At 39.7% G+C, this 16,266-nt stretch overlaps 1 protein-coding gene across 1 annotated transcript in view; it reads left to right on the forward strand.

Moving 5' to 3' along the window:
* The window catches only part of col14a1b (collagen, type XIV, alpha 1b), a 143,485-nt gene that overhangs the window by 111,626 nt on the left and 15,593 nt on the right, over positions 1-16,266 (forward strand). Inside the window, 4 exon segments of the mRNA XM_029442969.1 lie at positions 601-759; positions 3,243-3,320; positions 3,870-3,956; positions 6,716-6,769. Coding sequence (XP_029298829.1) covers positions 601-759; positions 3,243-3,320; positions 3,870-3,956; positions 6,716-6,769 — 378 coding nt within the window.

Here is a 16,266-nt window from a genome sequence, read left to right on the forward strand (position 1 = left end):
GTCACAGGCATCTGGAACTGAACAATAGAGTATTTCACTTTATGATCAAAACAAAGATCTAGAAATTAGCATACAAACTAAAGTGGGAACTATGAAGGAAGAAGGTTAAGTTTATCCCCCTGCCTTGTTTATCCCACATTATAGTTGTGGCAGTGCCTGAACAATAGGGTTCCATCAAACCCAACTCTTTTGTTCTGAAGCTGCTGACCGACATTATAGTGCACAATGTTCAATGTCAAATTCAGGAAGTCATTTAAGTGCAAAGTCATCGGCCGTATGTTTGCTCTAAAGGCTTACATGAGAGTGTCCTCCACAGGGAGGATCAGAGTTTAATAATATGTTGTAAAATATCTAAAATGGCTGAACAGCCAAACTACTATCTTCATGTGACTAGCAGCAGGCAAATGAGGAAAGTAAACACAATATTTACATTCAGCATGTGTGCTCATTTGGATTGAAACATGGTAAAACTGAAGTGTCAAACTCTTAGTCCATCAACCTTTGAACATTACTGATTAATTGTTTCAGGTGTTCAGCACTCAAAAAAACTATTTTAAAGAAGTGCGTGAGTGAACTTGTTGGATGTTTTGTCTCACGCAGCTTCACATTGCAGTCAGCAAGACTAGCGCCAAAGTGGTGATCGACTGCAACATGGTAGCTGAGAAAAGCATCAACGCAGCGGGAAACATCACCATCGACGGACTGGAAGTTCTGGGCAGGATGGTCCGCTCCAGAGGGAACAAGGACAACTCTGCACCGGTGAGGATGGCACATCCTACATACTCAAGTTATTGATGTTCTTTTTAATATGAATGTGAGAAGGGCCTACTTTGAAAACGAACCCTGCTGAGAAACATCCAAATGCCTTCACTATGTTTGTTTACCCTCTGCATTCGACCCCCTGGTATTTCTTATTTTATTTTAATTCCCTGAATGAATAGCGAGATTCAAGTCTCTTGCTGGTAGATTTTCATTGTAAAGTGAATAAAACGGAAACCAATGACTGCCTGGAAGAAAAGAATGCTATCAACAGCATCATCATGGGTCAGCTTGTAAAGATTTCATCAGCTGAGCATGCAACTTTAACTGATAAAACACCCTCCTCACCTTGATCACACTGATAATCTCTGGGAAAAAATCCACCAGACGTCCTCTTTGCAACACTAGAGACTGCAGGTACTAGAACTAACAGTATTTGATCTTGTGCTGTCTCAGTGGTTTCTTCCATGTTCAATTTTGTTTCCATCAAAGCCGAGCCATTTCCTTGAACAGCTTTATAAATGCAAACAAATCAATTTCCAGCCGCTCTCCTTCAGAAACCACAGAGAGGCAGACTTTGTGTCTGATTGGTTTGATCTCCCTTTGAAGCGAACACCCTTGACATGGACTCTGCTCTGAACTGAAGAATTACACTTATGTGCCAAACAATCTCCACCAGTGTCATTTTTTTCATTTTCTCCGCCGGTCACAGTCCTCAAAACGGGGCAGCCCTAGGGTGTGTGTGTGTTCTAGAGAAGAAAACACACTGCTGATATGAGGCGAGATGCCTGCCTTTAACCCAGCTGCTAATCCTTTCTTGTTATTGATTGTACACTTTATACGTACATTAGTAAGGCAACTTCACAGAACGTTCTTCAACCAGGAAAAATCAAAAATTCTGTTTTTTGCTCCATACATTGGCCTCCAGGAGCAGCTGAATGTGTTTCTACTCTATTTTGGTTCTTTCAATGTTTTCATAATGTAGATGAGTTTTATAATCTCCCACTGTGTTTTAAACCCCATGAGTCATAGGCCCTGACCATGACTAATAATATAATATGTCTAATTTTGCACATCACAATTCACCACACCTAATTAGACAAACTGAAAACACAGACCTTTGTAAATAGGATCAAAGAAAAGCTGTAAAACTGAGGTAATCTTTTTTCCGGCATTAGAGACAGGATTATGATTAAAAGTCTTATTTGCACAGCACTAAAATTCCTCGGGACACGCAGTGATTTGTAGCAGTTGCACAGATCATCACTTCAAATTCTCATCATATTTTGATTAAAATTCCCCCTGTTGATTCCCATCATATGTGTTAGACCTGCTATGTCTACTTTCCCTCCTGCCGTTGTGGGTCCCACAGAGGAAGTTCTGAATGCCTTTACAGTGTGAACTTGATTGTTTTGCTTTACTCAACCATGAAGTTACAGCACTTTCAGTCCGTTATGAGTGAGTTTAGGTGTTTGGAGACGGGGGACAGTTTTACAAATAATTTTACAAATATAATACGCTGAATTGTGTCATATTCTGGAGCAACACCAAAATAAGATCATTTTCTGTTTATACAAATACATACAAACTTTAAATCAAATCAAATGTATTTGTATAGCCCAATATTACAAATTGTACATTTGTCTCAGTGTGCTTTACAGACTGTATAGGTTACGACACCCTCTGTCCTTAGACCCTCACATCGCACAAGGAGAACCTTCCTAAAAGAAACCCCATAATTAAAGGGGGAAACATGGAAGAAACCTCAGGAAGAGCAACTGAGGAGGGGCAACCAGGACGGACAGACGTGCAATATATGTCGTGTGTACAGGATAAACAACATAGTACAACATACATTTACATAAATGCATACAGATAGAGAGGGAGAAGAAAAGAGGGAGAGGAGGGGAGGAGAGAGGAAGAGAAGGAGGAGAGCAGGGAGGTGCCAGCCCTAACTATAAGCTTTATCAAAAAAGGAAATATACAAACTCTTTCCCTTTTTAAATTATTTAGATGACTAAACCATTTCCCTTTTTTGTTTTTGATATTTGTTATGAACATAGAACAGGTGAGGGCCGGGACATTATGACACAATCAGTGAAAAGAAGAAACAAAAGGAAAAGCACAGATCCCATGCATAATGCATATAAAAAAGGTTCTGACAAAAAAGTCTAAAAGATTTGTTCTTCATTGAGCGGATGGAGTTGATAATGTTGATCATGATGGAGGGTTCCGCTGCAGCCAGCATTTTGTAATTGTTTTTTAACTTGTGGCCAAGCAAAAATGTATGTGTTGCTTTTACTGAAACCTTTAGGAATATTTCCAAGTATAAAAAGGTGAAAGAGATTTCAGGCCCAGAATCTCTCCTGAACCGTTTCCTGTTCCTTTTGTACCACTTTTTGATGTTAAAAGTTCAGTTTTGTGTACATATTTGGGTGGATTGTGCATTGAAGTTTGTTGTTATGTGTTTTCCTTCTCTGCAGTTCCAGCTTCAGATCTTTGACATCGTCTGCAGCACTTCGTGGGCCAGCAGAGACAAGTGCTGTGAACTTCCTGGTCTGGTGAGGTCAAATTTCATTTTTCTGTAAACTTCTCTTAGCTCCAGTACACTCCTCGGTCTGTACACAGAATTATATAACAGTTAAAGAACTGTTGAAAGGCATTTACTGTGTCATATCAAGCAGAAATTCAGTTGCAGTTGCACAATATATAGTCTGAGTCTTTTTAAAGCATTTTTACATTATGTTTATCAACTTTTAAAGGCTTTTCGTTAACCTGGCAATGCCATTAAGGATAATACTTAATTACTGTAATATTTTAATTTGATTTATGTGTGTTGTAGTAAGTTAAAGTTAAAGTCAATTAGGTGTTTTGGACATGCTGTAGCACACACATGTTTACAATAATAAAAAATATCATTTCCTTTCTGAGAACATTGTATCTTTACTATATACTATATACAATTTCTATCAGTACGTGGAAATGAAAACTCACAGATATTTCCTGTTTCAACAAGAAATTCATCAAATTAGGAAGCAATTTTATCTGAAAAATAAAATGCTTTCACTGAGACCTGAAATACAGACATATCTTTTTGTGTGTTCATCCAGAGGAAGGAGGCAGACTGCCCGGCCATGCCCAAAGCCTGCACCTGCACCCAGGACAGCAAAGGGCCCCCTGGCGCTGTTGGACCACCAGTGAGCCCCACACCAATACATCACATACATACTCACTTACAATCAGACACTCAAGAAGTCTGCTACTACATTTAGAACAAATTGCAGATAATGAGTAAGCCTCATTCTTTTTTTTTATATGAAATTAGCAACGCTGTGGTTGCGATCAATGGTTATTAAAGTTCAAAAGGGCAAACAGTCGGAAGTTATCTTTATTATGCTAGATGAAACAAAAGTGCACAGCTGTTAAGATGAAATACCGAGTGGATTACCCGTACTGTTTCAACCAGCAAGAGAGGAATAACAGAAAACCTAGATGTAGTTTACAAACTCTCCTAGCAAAGATGGATTATATGCGTCAAGGCCAGGCACGTGAGAGAAGTCTGCTAACTTACATTAGCTAAGACACAAAGTTTTGTTTGTACAACTTGTACATTAACAATTACTTGTTAATAGCAATCAGCTGTGAAATTGGTGTCTGTCTCTCATGGCCGGGCCAAGTACGGGTCCAACATTTTCCAGTTCTTCATGGGTCCGGGTCCCAACTTTCAAATAATAGACGTGTCTGGGTTCTATTTCTTCCTTACTGATCGCCAGAGGCAGTGCTTAACACTGAATATCTTCCATCTCGTGCATGCGCAGATCAAATATTTATATCAAAAAAGTCACGTGTGACCTATAAGCTCCGGTGTAATCGACAAGATCAGTCCTTAATTTCAACTCACTGAGCATTAGCTTGAGCTAAATAAGGAAATACAGTATATACTATTACTCAAAGTTCGTCGCTCGTAGCCTCACGACTGCGTTGGTCGTGGCTGCGGGTTACTCGCTGCCACAACAGGCTGCGACTGGCTGTCCCTCTCCAAGAGGGAACTGTGTGCCACCGTTTTAGACCGGCGGACTCCGGTCAAGTTCATCGGCTGTGAGATCGTTAAGCTTTGCCAAGCTAAAATTGATGTTTGGAAACTGGAGCGTGTCACTCGGTGTTGGCTGACCCTAGTAGATCTGTTAAAATGATATGATGTACATTACTGTTGCTGCTGTTTGTTCATTTCAGTTAGTGGAGCTAACTGGTGGACCGCTAGCAGTAGCTTGCCGTCATTTAAACTGTGGACGTACAGTATTTCCTACAAGTTAGCGAAGTGCTAAGAAGAAGCTCACTCACGCTAAACCTACAAACTGCACCAGTGAGGAGAGCGCTCTCCTCCCCTCTCACTGCATATACTGCTCCCTGGCCTGGTTCTTTTACAAGTTAGCAGAGTGCTCTACCTCACGCTAACCTACAGACTGCATCAGTGAAGGGAACACTCTTCTCACTACATATAATGCTCTGTGGCCTGGTTCTCTACAAGGAGTGCTCTCGCTCAAGACTGACTTAGCAGCCCTCAGCAACTGAGTGAGTTTTTCTAAGCGTGGTCAACATGTTTAGCTCTCCCGGCTGTAACACCTGCATGGCTCCTCTTCACCCAGAAGATGGCCATGACCTTTGCCCCTCTTGCCTTGGCCTCGAGCATCTCAGGGAGGGTCTCTAGGAGGACCAGTGCATGAATTGCACCATCATGCCTCGTGCAGTGAGGGCTGCTAGGCTGGCTGAGGTTGAGCAGATGAGTGAAGCTGGCGTCCCCTAGTCTGAGCAGTTGACTCCAGCCCAACCTACCCGTTCTAGGCGTCACGCCGCAGAGACTACGGGTGCTCTGCCCAAGAAGAAGGCTAAGCCTGACAAACTGGCTCTCCATTCTGGTGCTGGTACGGAGAGTGCTGCTGCACCCAATCCAACCAGGGCTAACTTAGTTCCAGAGGAGGATATTGTCTCGATGGCAGCTTCAGCCACTCTAATGAGTACGACAAGGAGGAGCACTCCTGTGCTTCCAGAAGCGGGCCTGGCTCCTGTTCCTCATCTCATTGCTCCTTAGAGGAGACAGAAAACAGCTCTATGGGGGCTGTCATTTGCATGGCGCTGGCTCGCCCGCAGCTAGACGTACAGCAGTCAGAATCAACGCCTGCACTCCGGCACCCATCTTCTCTGTTCCTCCTTCTGATGAATATCTGAGGGACTTGCATGCATGCTGGAGGGACACTAGGGCTCTCTCCCATCTCCCACCTGACGGCCGAACCCTGGCAGACATGCAGGATGCGGCAAAATTCGGCCTTCTTCTGGTGGCCCCCTTTTGACCAGGACATGGTTCTCTGCACACAGCTGCAAGGTCGGATTAGGCATCCGATCCCTGCCGCCTGTGGGTTTGGCCGCTGGGCCCGAACCGCTGCTGAGTAAGTGCATTGAGCCTGTCAAGATGACTATTCTGAATGCTAGAGCACTGTCTACTTGTCAGCAGTACGAGAATAGGTGGAAGCTGTATTCTGGCTGGTGTACGGATCGAAACAGGGACCCAGTACATTGCTCTGTGCCTACTATCCTTGAGTTTCTGCAATCCCTCTTAGACAGTGGCTGGTCTTCTGCTACCATCAGGGTGTATGTGGCTGCTATTTCATCGCATCATACTAAAGCACACATTTTTGGACCTGTGAAGACCTCTAGTATACAGTACATTAGACATTTGTTCAGCAGCAAAGAGGCAGAGAGCAACAGTGGGACTTATCCACGTACCAAAACACAGACTGTTCAGCTGAATAATACATGAGTTCATGTGGTACAGTTTTCTTTTCTCTTTTCAGTTTGGCATATTTTTTGTATTGCAGGTTGTTGGTCGGTGTTGCTCACTGAATTTGAATGTGTTAAGTGTGTACTTCTAATCATCTCCTGCTATTTGTGTTTCAAACAGGGAGGGCCAGGAGTCAGGGGAGCCAGAGGTGATCGCGGAGAGCCAGGCCCGGTGGTAAGTTGTGTTGGTTTTAAAACTAATACCAAGAGACAGTGTTTTTTGATGCTTGTTCTGAGAAAGAGCAACAGTGTGAACAGCCACTGCTGTACAGGCACAAAAGGAAGTGAACTCAATCGGTCTGCTTTATGGATGCTTTCAAAACGTTCCTGTAGCTGCCAAACAAATGTTTTACACTCTGGCCTTGTTGCTTCTCATTGTGGGTCAAACTTCCTCAAGTTGCTGTGTTGTGATAAGTGTAATGGCTCCAGAATGATGACACTATCAGCGTTTAGATTATTTCCTATAAACCTCGCTTTTACTCTGCCACCGGGTACTATCTCATGGGAAAATGAAGGCTCGATATATATGGTACAGAGGAAGTGCATCAACCATTGCGTATTGTTTTCCCAGGTAGCTATCGCTAGCTATCTACAGTTACCAAGGAGTATCAATGTAAGTTTTTAGCAGTACTATCCCAGGCCAGCTACAAAGCCTGGTGCACTTCCTGGGGACTTGGTCAGAATATGTTTCTAAGTACCACTTCCCGATATATATGGCAGACCAGTTTTAAGCACTCACACCCACGCACACTTAAGTTCTTTAAACTCACACTCACAAACAAGCAAAACAAGGACAATAATTTATTTTGTCATTAATCTTAATATTTCACATATGAGATTTTTTTAATTCAATTTATGCAGAGATTATGAGAAACAAAACAGAGATTAAAGCGAAAATGTGTATTTATGATACTGTACATCAACACAATACAGAAAACAGCATCCTTTCAGAAAACACAACACATCTGAAAATATATAAGAAAAAAGAAAACACATTATATTCTAAAACTGAACTACAGAAAAAAACTGACAAATCTAAAACACATTTCAAATAAACATAATACAGAAATGTTTTTCCATAAAACAATTTAACCAAACAGACAATGTAATAAAATCTTAGAAGGCACATTTCTGAAAATACAACAAAAACAGACACACTCCAACCCAAACAATATAATAACATTTTATAAGGTGCAACATTTCTGATTCTTCAACAAACCAGAAAAAAGGTAGGTACCTAAAAGCCGTTATCTTACGGGTTTCCATTTTTCTCAATTTCTCAACTATATAGATATGCTCTGAATTCCGTAAGGAGAACCTTTAACAATCCATTAAAGATTATGAAACAAGATCATTAGAAATGTGTATATAATGCCTAAACTTTGAGAGGCATACCCTTGGTGTGGTGTACTGCTCGGAATTGACCCAAGCTGTGATGATTACACCTTTGACCTTTATTGCTCCTGACCTTTGAAAGCGCGACCAATTAGATAATAGCTGCCCTACCTCACGGTGAGCGCAGACCAAATCTCTTATGTGAAAGCAGGTCAACAAAACACAGAACTTGGTACGTAATCGCTCATGCTTGGATCAAATCTATTTTCATATATGGTCTGTAGCCAGTCTCTCTCTTCAGTAATCTGCATGATTCTGGTTTGTGCCTCGCTCAGACTGGTATTAATCTGGATGATTCTGGTTTGTGCCTCGATCAGACTGGTAATGAGCGGGATGTTTCTGGTTTGTGCCTCCATCAGACTGGTATTAATCTGGATGTTTCTGGTTTGTGCCTCGATCAGACTGGTAATGAGCGGGATGTTTCTGGTTTGTGCCTCCATCAGACTGGTATTAATCTGGATGTTTCTGGTTTGTGCCTCGTTCAGACTGGTATTAAATGAGCTGGATGTTTCTGGTTTGTTCCTCGATCAGACTGGTAATGAGCTGGATGGTTTCTGGTTTGTGCCTCGATTCAGACTGGTAATGAGCTGGATGGTTTCTGGTTTGTTGCCTCGTTCAGACTGGTAATGAGCTGGATGTTTCTGGTTTGTTCCTCGTATCGACTGGTAATGAGCTGGATGTTTCTGGTTTGTGCCTCGATCAGAGTGGTAATGAGCTGGATGTTTCTGGTTTGTGCCTCGATCAGAGTGGTAATGAGCTGGATGTTTCTGGTTTGTGCCTCGATCAGAGTGGTAATGAGCTGGATGTTTCTGGTTTGTGCCTCGATCAGACTGGTAATGAGCTGGATGTTTCTGGTTTGTGCCTCGTTCAGACTGGTAATGAGCTGGATGTTTCTGGTTTGTGCCTCGTTCGGACTGGTAATGAGCTGGATGTTTCTGGTTTGTGCCTCGTTCAGACTGGTAATGAGCTGGATGTTGCTGGTTTGTGCCTCGTTAAGACTGGTATTCAGTTGGTCTCTTTCGGTCTCCAAGTTTTGTTTTTCCAATGTAATAAAAATATCTGGTAGGAACAGAAACAAAAGAAAATACTGATTAACACTGTAAAACCATACAGATTTAAAGTAATTGCAGTGTACAGTTACTTGCTGTGTTTTAGTAAGTTTTGCACTTATTTTCAATGAACCTGCACTTTGGCTTACCAGAGTATTTTTGCACTTTGCTTCAACATTAATGTCCACGAAAAAATTTAATCTACTTAAAGGTTGCTAAGAAGGCACAGTTATAACCGACCAGTCCAATGTGTGTGTGGTTATTCTGGAGCACCCTGATGTGCTTTAGATGTGATATAATGATGGTAAACCTAAAGGATGGCTGTGCGTAATGGCACTACGGCTCTGACACAGCACTTCTTAAATCAGAGGCTGAAGATCTCTCAACATATATTTCCTCCTGCCTTCAGATGGCTGCAGGGATGTTCAGGTATAAAGCAGCTGTGGACAACAGATACTGTATGAATCTCTTTATTTAATCAATGCAGAGTGCTTTACCGACAATCCTGCTTCAACCACATTAAACAGTGCTGTTTGAATGCTGGTTTGAATGCATCTACTGGTAGGAAAGTGTTTAATTTAAAAAGTGAATTTACATTTTAAGCATTATTCCATCATTGCTGCACATTTGCTCCAAGTAATTTGCTCTTGTTGACAAAATGAACAAACTGGCAGAGTGACTTCATGCCAGAGACGTGGGTTTGAGACGTCTATTCTCTCTAGTAGACGTTTCTACCAAAATACCACCAACTCTCTTTGTGCAGCCTCTGTCTGCGCTTTCCTCCCAGCTGTGCACTACAGTGGTCCTACAGAGACAAAGTGCAGTAAAACATACTCATAGTGTTTTTGTTAAATGATGGATCATTTCATCCTTCAGTTGCGCTCATCTGCTCAATAAGAACTATTTTAAGTTGCAATAAATTGTATTTCATGGTTTCAAAGTGTCCTCAGCACAGAGCAGTCTATAAACATTTGCCTACGTTAACTAAGACTGATAATATACAAGTGGTTAATTAAACTACACATGCATGGTTCAGGATTTAATCCAACATGTACAAACATCTTAAGTCTTCCTTGTACCATATTTAGTTATTGTTTACTTACTGACTTTATGGAACCCAAGATCAGCAGGACTTTGTTTCACAGTGTCCTCAGGCCTCTTCTGATATATCTCACATTTAAAGTTCAATTTGATGCTTGAATATCTGTAGACATCTTGAGAGGTGAAAGATCTTGAAATTAAACGATCCTAATCTTAAATGTCTGTTTCCGTTTGAGTCGGGCCTGCTTTTAAACTTTTTGAAGCAGTAGGTGCAGCAGCACCCCGGGGTGGGAGGGGCCAGGGGTGCAGCGTTTTCTTATAATAGTTCATTATATATAATATATTCATTCATGATATTAGAGCAGCTCTTCAGTCTGCTATTAGCTTTAACAGGAGTAGTCTCTCTTTAGTAATGAGTCAGGAAGCAAGTTGTGATTCAAGAGGTAAAAAATAAAACACATTTCCACCATTGTCTCTAGTTGAACGTACATAAATTACAACCTTAACCTTAAGTGTCTTAAACTCACTTTTTCTTTGCTTTAAAATCTTCACACAATCAAAACCGAATTGAAGATTCTGTCCACTCTGAGCTACTGTAGAAACATGGCGGGGCAACATAGGAAACTCGTGGTGATTAAGGGCTCATTCTAAGATAGCGAAAACCCAACAATTATTAGTTTCAGTTGATTATACACTAATGAAAACATAGTTATGAATATTATATTCCCTTTTTGCAAATAGATTCCCCTAAATACTACACCCCCTCTGCCTACAAGCTTTTTTGTGCTGCCACTAAAACTTCATCTTCTTGCTACAGCAGGTAACGACAACGATAGAGGAAGAATACTTCTTCTCCAACTCACAGGCACTACCTGGTGGTAAAAAAACAAGCAGCGCATTCCAAACACCAATACTGCTTAAAATATGACTGCAGAATATTAACATCAGTACTTAGGTTAAAATAAAAGTCACCTTGTTTATATTTATTGTCTCCTGTTTATTTGCATATTTGATCTTGAGATAATTCAAAAGTAATGGAAAGTCTTGGATTATGTTACTGACTACATTTTACAACATTGTATTGGATTACATTTTTAAAGTGACCCTCCCAACCCTGACAATAACATACTTTTACTACTGGAAATGATTGTGGTGACACCCTGATGTTTGCGTTACTGCCACCACATCTTACAAGTGGTGCAAACGACTAAATTACAATTGGCAGGTTGCCATGAAATTCTCAAAGCACTTCCATGCACTACAGTGGTTGAACCTTTTTTCATTTTGAACATCAGGACAAACTGTACAATTTTAGCTTCACTACTTTTAAGGCTCTGAGGGTAACAGGAACGTCAGTATGCATGTTTCTTCTTATATACATTTGTTTTAAATATAAAGAATGTAAAAATGTAAAGAATATTTTGGTCTTTTTGTATTTTTCCCTGCTGAGTGATGCAGTACGGTTCATGTTCTCATGTTTGCCTTTATTATGTCATTTTTTAAGCAACGGCAGCAAGAACTGACATGCAATAAGATTCAAAGCCATGACATCATAGTCACATGGCAACAAATATTAGACCGTTTCTATTCATAGTTGATCTGTTTCTCACAGATCCATCGTTTGGATCCAATGTTGGTTTGTGTCCATGTTCCTTCCAGAATATATGCTGTGGACCTCGCCTCGTGCACAGGGACTATTTTCTGGGCTTGCTTCCAGGACCTGTAGAACAAGAACTATATTGTTACGGGTAAAAGCCACAAAACATAAGAGATTTTTTATTAAAGATGTGGTTCTTGTGCTTGGAAACAGTTCATAAAATGAATTCAGTACTGACACAAAGCTTCATATTTAGTTTCTAAATGTCTTTGAACTGGTATATACACCAGAGAAGAAGAGTTACTCATCCTACTCTTTGTGCCTTAACATTTTAGCCAAAATTCAAGTTTAGAATGTGGTGGCAGAAATGATTTCAAATTCAGTTTTTTAGACTCATATTGTGTACATAGAGTACAGATAAAAAAATAATCTCTATTTTCAGCCCAACAGCAATGATTAAAAAATATTATCATCATTATTATCACCTTGAAAAGATATTAGGTATCATTTATGGAACTTTCTTGTTTTTAATTAGCTTTAAACCAGTGGTCCCCAAACTAAGGCCCGCGGGCCGGATACGGCCCACCTCCACATTTGGACCCGGCCCCCTGAACAATACCAGAGACGCATTATGATTGTTTTTTCAGTCTGGCCTCGAGAATCCTAGACTAGCCCCTGTCAAATAGCACGGAATAATGGCGAAAAGGTTAGGTAAGAGAAACATTGATTCAGAATGCAGGGTAATTAACCTGCAGTGGTCAAACGATTCTTTTTTTGTTCAATGCAAAGAAAAGGCTGTTTGTCTCATCTGTCAAGAGGCGGTGGCGGTATTCAAAGAATGGAAATGGCACCTCGCATTTTTAACAGACGTGACAGAAATGCTGAACAGCCTTAACTTGCAGCTACAAGGCCAGGGGGAACTCATTTGCGACATGTATTCTCACATAAAAGCATTTGAGGTGAAACTTGCGCTGCTTTTGGAACAAGTGAAACTTTATGTTTTCTGTGAAGAACCCAGAGAGGGTTATTTGGTTATTATTTATTTCACAAATAGTATTATTTATTTCCTGACTTTCTTTTCTGTGAAGATCCCAGAAAGGGTTATTAATATTTGGTTATGTGTGGCTTTCTGGAAAACAATAAATGTTTACGTTTAGGCACCCCTGCGATCGTCACACTTTTTCTGTTACAAACTGACCCCGGCCCCCATCAGAGAAGGGAAAAGTTATGTGGCCCTCACAGGAAAAAGTTTGGGGACCCCTGCTTTAAACAATGACCCTGCTTTAAACAATAAAACATTTAAATCTAAATGTTCTCACATATAATCTAGTCTTGATTCGTCCACCCATTCCCATTCCCATGTCCAATCTGGTCTCTTCACCGCCTGCAGACCGATCCAGGAAGCATCAGGTTTATTCAGTTCACTGATAAAATCCTGAACATTTTTGCCAATGAAAATTAGAAAAATTAGTCTTCTGTTAATACACTAGAATCTCTGTGGTAGTAAATACATGTTTCATTTTTTGATAATCTCTGATGGAAATAATTCAGCGACAACAAACATTAGGTGTCATTGCTCTAATGTAAATTTGCCAGATTTAGCCAAATAGCTCATTCTCATTTGCAGTCCATGGGATGATCAAAAAACCAGCGAGACAAAAGACAGACAGTAAACACATAAAATAACAATATATATATAGTGACCAGCATATATAGAGCATGCACATAAAAGTGCATTTGGCAATCATAATTTAAAATTGACTGTAAAAAATATTGGTGAACAGCTTGAGTGATTTTACACATTAAGGCCCTGTGACACATATCCGTATGACAGAAACGTATGCCGGCGCATACGAAATATCGGCAATACTTTGATATAAATTAAGGGTAAATTGATCATTCGAAGGACGCAGACGATACGCCGTATTCACGTATGTCTAACGTAATGTAACTTATGTGTAACTGCTGCATAACTTATGAAGCACACGTCGGGTACGTCCGAAAAATTTTAACACACTCAAAACATTTTCACGGCCTCAGCGTTCAACAACGCACCCCAGCGTAACACAGCGAGCTCTTAACGAATACTACTTATACCTTACCTTATATCTACGTAAACCAGCGTAGTTGCCGATATTTTGTATACGCCATGTTTTTGTATACGTTATGCATTCGTTGGGCATTCGTCTGATACATTTTGTATAAGTAAGTGATACGCTATCAATAGGTTAGACATGCGTATCTGTATATGTTCACTTTTCCTGATCCGATGAAAAGTTGGACGTATTTGGACTCCGACAAAATGTGAGCTATTTTTCGTATACGTTTCCGCCATATGGATATGTGTGACAGGGCCTTAAGCAACTACTGAAACAGTATGTAATACAAAGGAGAATCATTTAAACGTATCTAATGAATATCCACACTCAAAGTGTTAGGAATAAAATATATTCAAGTATCAAAAGAATAACAATAATTATTTGTATAGTTTTATACAAAAGCATAATTTTTTATTCTCATACATGTTTTGTTTGTCAAATCATAATCCACAATCTAGATAGTAGCATCAGACAATTGTTTTGGAGTAAAAAGATTTGCAAAATTTTAACCTGAAATGTATTGAAGTCAAAGTATGATTATATGGATCAAAAAGCTTCGGACAGAATCATTCCTATATAAATGTTGTTTCAATTATTTGTTTATAATAATCAAGTAGTCTGCTTAAAATGTTCATTTTCATACATGACAACATTGATAGGAAAAAGCAGGTAAAGCACATGTGGTTAAAGCCGCCATCGTCAGGCTTGATAATGCCTGATCACATCATGCCCCCTTAACGTACACATTGTACAAAAGCCTATGCCATGCAAATAACATACTATGCATGCACAGACTTACAGTGAAGCACAAACCGGTCAACAGACACTCACCTGGACGTCTTTGTTTCTTATTACCACCAGATCTGCTCCTCTCTCCTGACAGTCTCTCCTGCTCTCCGTCCAGTTTTTCATCTCAGTAGATTTGTAGTAACAACTGCATTTACATTTCTTCCATCCTGTGTTATAGTGACAGATTTCAAATTATATAATACACATATGTAATCCTTATAAGACCTGTTCCTTTTTAAACATTTCTCACTTGTAATGTTCTCCAGTTTGTGTGTTTTTGTCTCCTGGCAGGTACTGTTCAGGTTGTTAATTCTGGTCTGCAGCTGGTCTTTTTCCAAAGTGATAGAAATATCTGGTGAACACCACAACAAAAAAGAGAAAGGGCAGTGATGTAAAATCAAACTAATTGAAAAAATGTTTTGTGATACAAGATATGACGTTAAAATAAAGTCGAGGTCCTCACAGAGTTTGGTTAGTACAATGATTCCAACTACCAGCAGGAAACACAGTAGACCTAGAACCAGTGCAGCAGCTCTGAAAGTGGATCTTTGGACAGGTAGAAGTTGATTTTGACTGTGTGCTCCTGTAGAGGCAAAGTACACAGAGAAGAAATTTAGATTAAGCATGTTCCATTATAACAATGATAATAAACTTTATTTATATCGCACCTTTAAAACAAAGGGCTTTCCAATAAAAATGACGCATTTAAAACACAAAGAAAAGGAAATGAACTAAAGGCAAACAAGTTAACACACACACAGTAAAACAATCAAAATTAAATTAAACATATATAAAATAACCAAAAAGCAGTGATTTAAAAGACCAGACTCAGGCAGGTCATTCCACCGTACAGGAGGCTGACTGCAAAGGCTCTGATAGATAACTAATAATGTGGGCAATTAGTAATTATTTACACTAAAGCAATATAGAACAAGGTGCACAATAAAAAAATATATATATATATGAAACCACAAGACTGGACAGCTTCACAAACAGCAAGTATGTTTTTGGTGGTGGCCAGAGCGGTCACAGTACAGTCGGATACATTTAGGCCACAGTGCGAGAGCATACATGTGAGCCTACCCACAAAAACACATCACGCTAATGTTACAGGGAAAAGATTTCAATTTTTCAAAGGTATTCTTCGTCACACATTCCTTTAATGTGTGCAGTGAAATGCACACTGTGCTAAAAAGCTAATATAGAATACATTATTATTATTATAATTATTATTATAATAAGAGTAAGAATTGGATTAAAAAAATCAAAAATACAAAAAAATATAAATATATGTAATATATTAATGCTCAAGTGTGAAGGTGGTAAAATTTACATATCACTGTGTAAAAAGTGTCAAATATATGTCAGTTGTAAGGCAAACTACAAATACATCTTATACAGGCTTGGGAGCAGATATTCTTATAATGAATAATTTTATAATTTTATTAATATTACCACGATCATTTGCAAAGTATTTAATTCCTCCGTACCTCTATCCTGTGTTGAAACACGATGGTCTGTGTCCACACTCTCGTAGATGTCGACAAGTCTCTCCACTCTCTGTCCACGGTTCTCTCTGGCTCCTTTGCTGAGTTTCACATTCATAATCAAATTTGGGTCTTCATAAACGTCGGAAGACATTTTAAGGCGTAAAGGCAACTGAAAAGTCTCTGTGTTCTGCCTTTACCTCTCTGTTCAACAA

Source organism: Cottoperca gobio, chromosome 11, assembly GCF_900634415.1.
Source record: "Cottoperca gobio chromosome 11, fCotGob3.1, whole genome shotgun sequence".
Lineage (NCBI taxonomy): Eukaryota > Metazoa > Chordata > Actinopteri > Perciformes > Bovichtidae > Cottoperca > Cottoperca gobio.